A 12498-nucleotide genomic window follows, 5' to 3' on the forward strand; every position below is an offset into this window, starting at 1 on the left:
AACTTTTTATCAGCCCCCACATGTACAGTGGGACTCCTGATATCAGGAGATAAAGCTACCCAACCTGAAAAGGGACCATATTTCCATGTTGTTCAAAGCTGTAATGCCTAGAAACTGCTCTTCTCTATCTCTTTGTAAGATTCTATCATCCCTATACAAGTTTCTAAATACACGCAACACACACAGATACTGACATACACACACCCTGCTTAAGACTACCATAAATACTTAAAAAACCACAGTGAAATCATTATCCCCCAAACACTGTAAGACCTTGGTTAAGTTATTTAAACTCTTTTGCTCTGGTTCCCTCATCTGTAAAATGGTTTGGGCAGTCTCTAAGTTCACTGATGTTAGATGACCATGTTTCACTTTTTTTAAACCTCAAGTATGATATTGGTTAATATCATGTTAAGCATGGCTGCTATTCAGATAGTCTTTTGGGAAACAGAGGAAAGAAATCAACTATTTTTGTTTCTAAGATATGCTAATTTAGGTTGCGATTTCACTGAAAATTATCTGTGGCTTCCAAATGCCCCACCTTTCACTTATTTCAGTTGGTAAAGAATCTGCCTGCAATACAGGAGACCTGGGTTTGATCCCTGGGTCAGGAAGGGCCCCTGGAGAAGGGAATGACAACCCACTCCAGTATTCTTGCCTGGAGAATTCCATGAATAGAGAAGCCTGGTAGGCTACAGTCCAAGGTGTCTCAAAGAGTGAGATGCAACTGAGCAACTAACACTTTTCCAAGTTTCCAAATGCCCCACCTTTCACTCATTGCAGTTAAGAGTGTGCTCACTGGTTGAACTCCTGAACATCCTAAAAACTCATCTCAGCTATATTATATAGTGAAGGAAGTGGGAAAGTAAGTGAAAATAAACTAGAATCAAAACAAGGGAAGTGAACTCTTTCTCTTTTCTCCAACTTATATGGAACTCAAAGTGGAGTCTGTAATGAAGCAGGCTCCATGAAAGAATTTTTACTGTTATTCTTTTTTAAAAAAAATTAATTTATTTTTTTATTGAAGGATAATTGCTTTACAGAATTTTGCTGTTTCCTGTCAAACCTCAACATGAATCAGCCATAGGTATATATATATATATCCCCTCCCTTTTGTTATTCTTGTTATAACAGCTTTATGTGTTAAAGAGCCTCTACCATCTGATTGTTTCCCTGCAATACAGAATTTTAAACCTGTTGACACTATGGGCTTTGTAGAATAAGTATTTTACTGAATAACTTTTAGATAAGAGCAGTTATAATGGATCTTACTCTAGAGAACATTATCCAGTACAGCAGTCACAGGCAGTTAAATTAATTAAAGTTTAATAAAATATTCAGTTGCACACTGTAAGTGCTCAACAGGCATATGGAGCTACTAACTATTGAACTGTACAGCACAGATATGACTGTTTCTACCATTGCAGAAACGCCTAGTGAACATAGCCACTCTAAAGTTATTATTAGTTTTCAAAAAGAAAAATTTTAGGATGTAATGGATATAAGTATTTTGTTCTCAGCTGTATTCTAAACACAAATTAAGCTTCTGTCTTCTATTAATGTCTCTGATTAATACTAACCTCTTAAAAGCCTATTTGGGGAAATCATATTCCCTTTTTTTTAAGCTAGAGAGGAAAAACTGAGTTTTTAATAAAATTAACTGGAATGTGTATGTCCTTAACTGACACTGAATTTTTCTCTTTATTCTGTTTGTATAATACTATTGTTACAATTATTTCTATTCTGGGATCTCAAAGCAATATATTCCTTGAGGCAGCAAGAATATATTGAGACTAGGTTAAGAGTAATACTTGAAATCATTTCTAGTAAAAAATTTCTGGATAGTTTTAAGAATACCATTAGCTCAGAATAACTGTTTACACCATTATACAAATTTTAAGCTGTCCTTGCATGGCAAATAAAGATCTAGTGATTATAAAAAAATGAATCGTGAAGAAGATAAAGGTCTAGGAGGAATGATTTGGAAATAGAAATTTGCAGTTAAACTTCACTAATTCTTTAAAAAAAATCAGTACCTCTTAATTCTTAGGTTAATGTCAGTCATTGACTATAGTGTACAATCCATAGAGGTGGCTCATTTCTCTGCTCTAACCCAGCCAGTACATTGCCTGGCACCCAGCAGACGCTCATTCAAACTGAGTAATTAATCAGACAATTTATTCGTTCAACAGATTTTACTCATTATTTTCCAAGTCTTTTACAATCTTAATGCCACCCCCCCTCAAAATAACAGTATGTCTCTCAAAATCTAATAAGCTCTAAAGAACAAAAATGTATACGATATTTAAAAATATAAATACTTAAAAAATTTAAGACTATAAAAATTCAAAGAATCATATCATCTGCCAGGTAAGTGTGTCAACTTGGAAAAGTAACTGATTTAGTTTTAAAAACGGGGATTGAAGAATCACCATTTAAGCATGACTTTCTTAAGTTACGTTATTTTCTTACATGGCTTCCAACTCATTTCATATAGTAAGTTCAAGTCCACAGCAAAGGCAAAAACTTGCCAATCTACCTCAATAGAAATATTAGCCTGTTTACTTGGAAATCTATGATAAAAAGTTTAAGCCATTTTAAAAAGAATATGAAATTGTGTTTGCTCCTGTAATGCAATGAAATCTAGAGTCCTTTACTTGACAAAAATCTCTTGTTGCAAAGATATACCAAAAGAGATTTATGTATAAAAGGATTTGTAATAACTATTTTACATGTGTGGTGCCTTTAAAACTGGATTTGAAGACTGAATAAGTTACTAATACTAAAAAATAAAAACAAAAACAATGGCCAAAACAGCAAAGATTGAGAGTGCCTGCTAAAAGTCATTTGATCAGCTATGTCAATGTTCCCAGCTAGCTCTCACACCTTGCTGTGGATCTGAACAACGTGTAGCTTACTTGATCTCTTAGAGACAAAGCAATAGGAAGACAGGAGTTGGAAGTCAACAGATTCACCATATGAATCAAAATAAAACAATCTGAACACCGCCGCCTCTACTCCACCACAGTGTAGCACTGTCAGGTTCAGATTTAATAGACTTGAGCCTGCTTTCTGCACGGCACGCACTGACTTCACTGCGTCACTGGCAGAGACACCGGCACCTGAGCAGGCTGAGGCGCCGGAGAGCCAGCGCTGCCGGCTGGCGGGGGCACGGCAGCCGGCTCCATCTTGCTAATGTGAGTGATGAATCGAAGACGGAGTTTTAGAGCCGGCTTTAAATTACAAATAATCTTTTCTACCTAAAAAACAAAAGTACATGAATACATATTTTCACCAGAGAAGTTCAATTTCCCACTTTTAAAGAAGTGATTTACACATTTCTTGAGACAATAAACCAGGGAGTGGAACAGGTGGATGAGAAGTTTCCCTCATGTTTTGTGTTTTAACAAAAGCAGATAAAACTAGTTCTTTCTTACCTGAAAAAAGCACGTGTTGTCCCTCACACACATATTATATATATGTACATTTCTGTATGTGCATCTACCTATATATGCATACACTCAACAGAAACATACTCACTGACCTAGACAGCCAGTCATCTTCCTGCCGAAAGCTAGTGGAGTTTACACTGGGGGTTCTATCCCCCAAGGGACTCATCCTTTCAAAATGCCATCTTTACACAAAGCACCACTGTATTTCAAAGATCTTTGAATAACTCAGGTTCAAAACATTTATCTATATAGTTAACTTTTTTGGTTTGATTTATACCTGGAATTCAAACTAAATCATATTAGACTTGCTCTTACTTAAAATGCTTTAAAGAAATAAATACATCAAGTAGTTCCATAGCTTTCTTAGCTTTACTTATATATTCTTGGACCTTACCAGGAAAGATTAGCCCATTAAAAATTCTTCCTTTCTGTATTCCCTTGTGTCAAAGTTTCTTAGGCTCAAATATAAGGAATATGCTAAAGAAAACAATTCTGTAATGGTTTCCACTTGACAATCCTGCGGAGGTGTAAAGGAGTCAACACCCTCCCCACTCCATGTCGTCAGCTTCCAAGAATGAATCCTGAAGACTAGGATTCACATGCTTACGTGTATCAATGTATATTCCTTTCCCATTTTAGAGAGAAATAACATTAAAGTATGGAGAGGAGGTCACTTAAGTTCACCTATTTGCCCTCCCTCCACCCTTCTAAAAGAGCTGAGATTCTGGTTCCCACAGACAGGAAACTCAGGATTTAAAGAGGTATTTAAGGAGGTCTTCTCCACTTGGAGACAGCCCTTTCAGGGAGTGGCTCTTTATATGCTGAGTCACAACTTAACTTCAACTTCACCAGTGTGCACGCCTTTTAAAGTGACACAGAACAAATTTAATACCTATTCCAAATGGCAACCCCCCACCCCCAAATAGTTAGGATATAATTAATTCCCTAGGACTTTAAAAAAATTCAAGTTCAGCACCCCCAGTTTTTAAATACCCCTCATTAGTTATTCTCCTGACCCTCCTGGTTTTAATCTTGCAGTCACACTGCAATTTGTCTTATGTCCTCACAGTGTACCCTAGTCACTGTGGGGAAAAAACAGGCTCTGCTTCACTCACAACATAAGGCCTCTATGATCTTTTCAGTAGCCATGTTGTGCTGTTTCTTCCTGATGAGTTTACTATTAATAACTCCTCAGGTCATTTTCAGACGCTTTGTTGCAAACGTCAAGGTGGAAAAGTGTGAGAAATTAGAATAGGTATTTTTTTTTAATTGGCAGATTATTGCTTTACAATGTTGTGCTGGTTTCTGCCATACAACGTGAATCATCTATAAGTATACATATGTCCCCTCATGTTTAAGTTTTCAAAACTAAACATCATTGAAAAATAATTAAAGTGAACTTACTTGCTCTTTTACACTGTCACCAGTAAACATATACTTCATATGATACAGGAAGTCACAGATGGGATCCATGTAGTTTAAGTGGGTGCTACACTGGTCTACATTCAGCAACATGTCATAAAATGCCACACCAATCTGTTTAACAAATAAAATTATTTAAATGGTCAAAGATGGTTGTCATGATGCAGCTGGTCTCCATGACAAGAACAGCACAGAGGGTAACATCTTTGTTGAGGAACTGTCACTATCACACAAACCTCTATGTACATGGGTGATACGAAACTGCTTGCATTTATAATGGAATTCAGAGTGCTACCAAATGACTGCAAATAGAGATTAGATACACTTTCTCTTCCTAATTTAAAATTTAAAATTAAGAGATAGACAGATGGTTTTCTGGAAACCATCTCTCATTTTCTGGGATACTTGGCAGTCTCAGCGAACCTGTATATACTGTACCTTCTTAGTTCCATTGGGTGTCTCACACTTTAAAGTTCTATATTTGGTGCATTCTCTTTTCTCTATACTTTTGTTATAGGGGATCAACTTTAGTCATTCCCAGGACTTTAACGAATTCCTCTGTACTATAGTGCACATGCTCAAATGCACTTCTCCAGCTTTAACTTTCTTCTCAGCCATGATGATGAGTATTTTCCCCTGCGTCTCCAGTTCGGCACATCCCCCACCAAACTCATTATAGGCATACTAAGTTACAGGGATGCTAAGGCCTCAAGCATTGCTCTCAGATCCTGCTAAACTGATTTTCTAACTAATGGTAATGACATACAGTTTGAAAAACACTAGGAAAGAAACTTTATTATACTTTTTAGAACTTAATCTTTCCATTGAAAACCCAGATTAAATTTTACCTCTATCATACATCGAGTTCTCTCTTGCTGAAACCTTTGTAAAAATGGTCCCACAAGATGGTACACATAAAGCAGCTGGAACTCAGTCTTCACTATAGGAAGAAGTACTTCAGTGAGAAATCTAAAATTTAAAGATAAAAATAAAAAATTTCTTGTGACTTGAAATCAGTTAAATTGTTTGAATTTTGTTAATACAGCCTATCCAAGTATTTGCAAAATTTGTAATAATTTTTTTAAAGTTTATTTTAATTCTGGTAACATTTCTAATTAATCTCACATCTCTCACTAGCTCTTATTTTCATTTGATTATTGAAATAATTTACTTCAGATTTAGAAGTTGTTCCTAATAGTACAATTACTGAATGACAGAATGTGAATTATTTGAAATAAAAAGAGAATAACCAACCTAATATAAAGGCCATTCTCAGGAAATTTAAATCTAATTAATACAATTATACAGTCAAAAATAATAATCAGAAGATAGGCTGGTATCAGGTATGCAGTTCAAAAGGCAAATTTTGGGATATATTCTGGAAAAAGCATGTATTGGGTAAGCCCATTGAAATGATAAAGGAAAACTGAATACCCGATTATTACTTATACATATAAATTAATTTTCTTCAATCAATTCTGACATAAAGGAGGCTTTCTGATACCTAGAAACTACTCGAGACTTTTACTGTGTAAGCCGTTCCACTGAATCAGATATATACCCCACGTGTACATGAGATTAAAAAACAAAAACAAAATAAGTCAAATGTCTTTAGAAAATCATAATACATACTTGGGAATGAGAGAAAGCTGCCCAATGCTGGAGTGGTGCCACACTGCATGCGCCAGAGCTAACGTGTAGCTACAGCTCATCTCAGAGTAGGACTGATGACAAGCGGTGAAATCGAAGAGGCGGAAAGGATAGCCGACCCACTCTGTCTCAGACGTCAAGCTGGGACTGCTGATAACACTCACTATTCGATCGTGAAGGACAATCCAATACGGCTCCTTTAAAACCAAGAAAAAGCCTGAAGAAAAACACCATTTCTCTAGTAATCCATTCCATATCCAGTATTCTACTCCAAAAGCCTAAAGTGATAGCACTTTCTCATTCTTTAATGTTTTCTATTTATCCAGCTTGTGTCTTTGTGTGGCTTCACAATGAGTCAAATTAAGTCAATAACAATCTGGGGAGACGTGTCTGTGAGTTAAGAGTGCTCCAGGCATGGGTCTGTCCAGTTAACTTAATAGCTGATATTTACTACAAGGTAAATTGACTTTACCTATATTTACTATAAAGGTAATGCTGGTACACATTTATAATTCACAAATATGTATATATGTGTATTTTGGAGGAGTGTAAGGAAAAAGTGATTCATAAAGATGCATAATCAAACAAGTTTGGAGAGCAGTTTTAGACAATATTACTGACACTCAAAGATGTCAGACATCTGTGTGGTGCTGACTAGACATGTGTGGAGGTCACAGAGGGAGACATCGCGTGAGTGGAGAAGTTATAAAATGCTCAGTTGAAAAAGCAAGCCCTAAATTAGCAAAGAATGAGTAGGCTTTAGGGAAGGTAACAGAAGGAAAAGCATCCTGGTATATTCTCTTATACAGCAGAAGTACCTGAAAAATGTGTCAACGAGCATCATTTGCAGGAGTAAAGGACAGAGATACCAAGGGAACATTTCATGCAAAGATGAGCTCAATAAAGGACAGAAATGGTATGGACCTAACAGAAGCAGAAGATATTAAGAAGAGGTGGCAAGAATACACAGAAGAACTGTACAAAAAAGATCTTCACGACCCAGATAATCACGATGGTGTGATCACTCACCTAAAGCCAGACATTCTGGAATGTGAAGTCAAGTGGGCCTTAGGAAGCATCATTATGAACAAAGCTAGTGGAGGTGATGGAATCAGAGTTGAGTTATTTTGAATTCTAAAAGATGATGCTGTGAAAGTGCTGCACTCAATATGCCAGCAAATATGGAAAACTCAGCAGTGGCCACAGGACTGGAAAAGGTCAGTTTTCATTCCAATCCCAAAGAAAGGCAATGCCAAAGAATGCTCAAACTACTGCACAATTGCACTCATCTCACACGCTAGTAAAGTAATGCTCAAAATTCTCCAAGCCAGGCTTCAACAATACATGAACCGTGAACTTCCAGATGTTCAAGCTGGATTTAGAAAAGGCAGAGGAACCAGAGATCAAATTGCCAACATCTGCTGGATCATTGAAAAGCAAGAGAGTTCCAGAAAAACATCTATTTCTGCTTCATTGACTATGCCAAAGCCTTTGACTGGGGATCACAATAAACTGTGGAAAATTCTGACAGAGATGGGAATACCAGACCACCTGACCTGCCTCTTGAGAAATCTGTATGCAGGTCAGGAAGTAACAGTTAGAAGTGGACCTGGAACAACAGACTGGTTCCAAAAAGGAGTACTCAAATAGGAAAAGGAGTACGTCAAGGCTGAATGTTGTCACCCTGCTTATTCAACTTATATGCAGAGTACATCATGAGAAACGCTGAGTTGGATGAAGCACAAGCTGGAATCAAGATTTTGGGAAAAATATCAATGACCTCAGATATGCAGATGATACCACCCTTATGGCAGAAAGTGAAGAAGAACTAAAGAGCCTCTTGATGAAAGTGAAAGAGGAGAGTGAAAAAGTTGGCTTAAAGCTCAACATTCAGAAAACTAAGATCATGGCATCCGGTCCCATTACTTCATGGCAAATAGATGGAGAAACAGTGGAAACAGTGGCTGACTTTATTTTTCGGGGCTCCAAAATGACTGCAGATGGTGACTGCAGCCATGAAATTAAAAGATGCTTGCTCCATGGAAGGAAAGTTATGACCAACCTAGACAGCATATTAAAAAGCAGAGACATTACGTTGCCAACAAAGGTCCGTCTAGTCAAGGCTATGGTTTTTCCAGTGGTCATGTATGGATGTGAGAGTTGGACTATAAGAAAGCTGAGCACTGAAGAATTGATGATTTTGAATTGTGGTGTTGGAGAAGACTCTTGAGAGTCCCTTGGACTGCAAGGAGATCCAACCAGTCCATCCTAAAGGAAATCAGTCCTGAATATTCATTGGAAGGACTGATGTTGAAGCTGAAACTCCAATACTTTGGCCACCTGATGCGAAGAACTGACTCACTGGAAAAGACCCTGATGCTGGGAAAGATTGAAGGCGGGAGGAGAAGCAGACGACAGAGAATGAGACGGTTGGATGGCATCACCGACTCAATGGACATGAGTTTGAGTAAACTCCGGGAGTTGGTGATGGACAGGGAGGCCCGGTGTGCTGCAGGCCATGGGGTCACAAAGAGTTGGACACGACTGAGTGACTGAACTGAACTGAAAGGATCTAGATACATAATATGTTAAGGAGTCAAAAATAGATCAGATTTTAATTGGAAAACTATGGTTGGATAGGAAAGTGGGACCTAGGGATGCAGGGACCCATAGTCAGGTAGATTTATTTAGATCTGATGCAAAAGAGGCACTGTAGATTTTAGAAGCAATAATAATGTGAAAAAAAATGAAACATTTCATTAATTGCATGATGACCTTGTATAAATCACAATGATTAACTCACTGGTAGGGCAGTGATGATCAATCCAATGGCATTCATCCATGCTGTAATGTTCTCTCTTGGCACTAAAGGCTGACTATTAGTTGGGATATAGAACAAAAAGGTGAAATGATAAAAACATTTTATATGGTTGACACTGGATCTTACTTTGAGAACATATATAATTTGGGGGCTGACAATCAATCTATTTCAATAAAACTACAATGGATTTTTAGTGAGTAAAAAATATAAATAAAAGCTAAGTAAGGCTTTTCAATTTTTTCAGTTTTCTTCTTTAACAATGGCTGCTGAGCTGAAAGACTATTTCACTAATTTATATTTATTCTCCAATCATTATCCCCTACTTTATATGAGCCTTTAAGAAGAAAATCTTAAAAGACTGTCTTTAGGGAGAAGTTAACGTTATTCCTAAGTTAAATGTCAAACAGCTAATAAAGAGTAGAAGTAGGAACAAGCCCAGGTTTTCTGGCTGTTCAGGGCTCACTCCACCTTTATCACTAAGACAAGATCTGGAACCTAAAGATAGTCACCATTCAATGTGCCCTAGCCTTGGGACAACAGGTGTGTCTCATAGCTCCAAATAAAATATCATTCTCTTAAACACTGAATCTCATTGCATGAAACAGGATACACACCTCTTCAGGACAACATTTAGAAGAGCATTTCCAACATCTTGGCCAGAAACAGCCAAGGCCATGAGTTCCACACAAGTAACATGCAGTGCGTGGGCAGCAGGGTTGGGAAACTCATTGAACCTCCAGTCACAGTTTGGGAATGGACCAGGAGATTTGCCAGCCATCGGTGCAGACGATTAAAGCAATAACTGGTTGATTATTCTGAGATTAAAGGCTCATGTTTGTATAGTGCTTTACAGTTTTCAAAGGCTCAACATGTAAACATTTCATTTGATTATCAATATATCTGGTTATGAGCCCTCAATAAGTAATTTATTGGAGTGCTTAAGAGGCAAACAATACAAACTGAATACAAATAAATCTGACGTGTTGATAGCAACCATGTGATCAACCACAGGTATCAATGACTGGCCTTATATAAGTGGGTTCTTATTACTGTCACATGACAGCTGTAGATGCAGCCAAGGTATCCGAAGGCTTTATCAACCTATTTTCTTTTAATAGTTGTAGGAAAGTTAATAAGAACATTACTAAAAAAAAAAAAAAAAGAAAAAAAAAAAAAGAACATTACTTTCTCATGAGTAGCTCTTTTACTTCAGGAAGTAATTCCTGTGTAGGAAAATTAAATCAGGCCTATTTTATGTAAAACTGCTCTATTTAGTAAATAGAGTGGCATAGTGTATAGACATATTAAATATAGTGGGTTAAAAATTTAAAACAGACGTAAAGAAAGAAAACACCAATATAGAATCTTTTTCACTACAAAAAAATGTTTTACTATTATCTATTAATGTTTTAAAAATTATTCAGGGATTTATTTAAAGCAACAAAGTTCTATGTTTTCTGTAGAACAAATGCATGTACTATAATACATAGTATATCTATTTAGGAATGTTTTTCTTTGAAACAAATCTCTTCTCTAAGGTTTTTTTTTTTTAAATAAAAGTTTTAATGGAGTAAATTTCTGCCTATCTGGTATGATGCTGCTAATTTAAGACTTCAAAACCTTTATAGAAGTAAAAATTAAAAAATAAAATGTTCTAAAAAACTGAAGTCTTAGAATATTTAAAAATTTTGGAATATTTAAAATGACAATATATGTTCACAAAATCAACATATAGTTATTTCTGTAGAGTCTGGAAAATCACAATAAAAAGGATATTATCTACTAGTCTGCCAATCAACTTGCAGTAGTAAGAATCATCTGGGACCCAGGGATTGTCTTCTCGTGCGTTCATAGCATTTTTCAGGTATGTGTCACTTAGACACCAGCCCTGCGGTCGGTTGTCCTTGAGAGATCCAATGATTGCATGGACTAGTTTTCGTTTGAGACTTTCGCGATTTCTCAGGTGCATTTCATAATAGTGCAGAGTATTATACAAATAAGTCACTGGACGATCTGCCAAGAAGAAAACAGATCACTACAATGTTTACCTGGTTACTGACAACTGTGAAAAACTGATCGACTTTCAAGATTGCCAAAAAATAGCTCAGAAGATTATAAAACTATTTCACATGTTAAGCAATTGCATACAATGGCTATTTTTATTTTAGGACAAGGCAGAAGGCTTCTAACAATATACACAGCTTCTACTGAAGGGTACACATCACATTTAGGTGTAGCAATTCCACTCCTGGAAATTTATCCTGCAAAAATGATGTATGTGTAAGCAATGTCGCTGCAGCCTGTTTATACTAGCAAAAGATTAGAATAGCCTACATGATGAAAACAGGGGACTGGTTAAGTTAATCATGGCATGTATGAAGCAGCTTTGTATGATCTGATACAAAATAATCAACTGTAAAACCTTATAAAGGTTAATAAAAAATAATGTGTATATTATATTTGTGAAAAAAATAAACTACCAACCCCAGAATATTTAAGGCAGGATACACAAGAAACTGGTAACAGTGACTGTCTACAGGGAAAGAAAGGAGGAGCTACAAGAGTAAGCTAGGGGACAGGGGTGGGACTAACCACTCACACTGCATCCGATGCATATATTACCCAATCCAAAACGAAAAGTATTTGGAAAGGAAAGCTCCCTTGAACTTTATTTCTACTCTGCAGTGCTAAAATGCGATTCAGACTTCCACTATGAAGGGAGATATCTTAAATTAAGGGCTAAGAAGAACTGCCTCCCCAGCACCCCCCACCACCCTGCCAGATACTCTCAATCCCTCGACTGTGGCTGCTCCAGGACTTTCATGCTCTGTCACTGACTTCACTGTTCTCGGTTACCAGGCTGAGTTGTCCTTGATTTCTTTCTTTCGATATTCTCCCCATACCTGGTCAACCAAGCTCAATTCCTACTCTTGACTCTCTCTCCCTTCCTTCTCATTTTCACTGTCACCATGCTTGTTTAGATGCTAATTGACACAAGTCTTTGAAATGGCTTCCTCCTTCCAATACATCCTGCTACTAGAACTGGACTCACCTTTCTAAAATAATGCTTTCCATACCATGACTTTACTCAATAACTTCTAGTTAATTCTCCATTATCTGTAGATTATAAAATCAGAACTTCTCAGCCTGGCA

At 36.8% G+C, this 12498-nt stretch overlaps 1 protein-coding gene across 27 annotated transcripts in view; it reads right to left on the reverse strand.

Annotated features, from left to right (window-relative positions):
* The window catches only part of MED23 (mediator complex subunit 23), a 52864-nt gene that overhangs the window by 7616 nt on the left and 32750 nt on the right, over positions 1-12498 (reverse strand). For 20 of the 27 annotated variants that reach the window (XM_081529079.1, XM_081529064.1, XM_081529080.1 and 17 more), the window contains 7 exons: positions 11122-11358; positions 9960-10125; positions 9328-9400; positions 6507-6721; positions 5723-5843; positions 4857-4988; positions 2177-3260 (listed from right to left, as the gene is read on the reverse strand). In XM_081529079.1, coding sequence (XP_081385205.1) covers positions 3093-3260; positions 4857-4988; positions 5723-5843; positions 6507-6721; positions 9328-9400; positions 9960-10125; positions 11122-11358 — 1112 coding nt within the window. In that variant the 3' untranslated portion in view covers positions 2177-3092. Of the gene's footprint in view, positions 1-2176; positions 3261-4852; positions 4989-5722; positions 5844-6506; positions 6722-9327; positions 9401-9959; positions 10126-11121; positions 11359-12498 lie in introns of those variants that run through there. The other 7 variants (XM_081529059.1, XM_081529056.1, XM_081529053.1 and 4 more) reach the window with 2 other exon arrangements.

The sequence above is a fragment of the Giraffa tippelskirchi genome, chromosome 9 (assembly GCF_054371585.1).
Source record: "Giraffa tippelskirchi isolate mGirTip1 chromosome 9, T2T-mGirTip1v1.2.pri, whole genome shotgun sequence".
In the NCBI taxonomy this organism is placed as follows: Eukaryota; Metazoa; Chordata; class Mammalia; order Artiodactyla; family Giraffidae; genus Giraffa; species Giraffa tippelskirchi.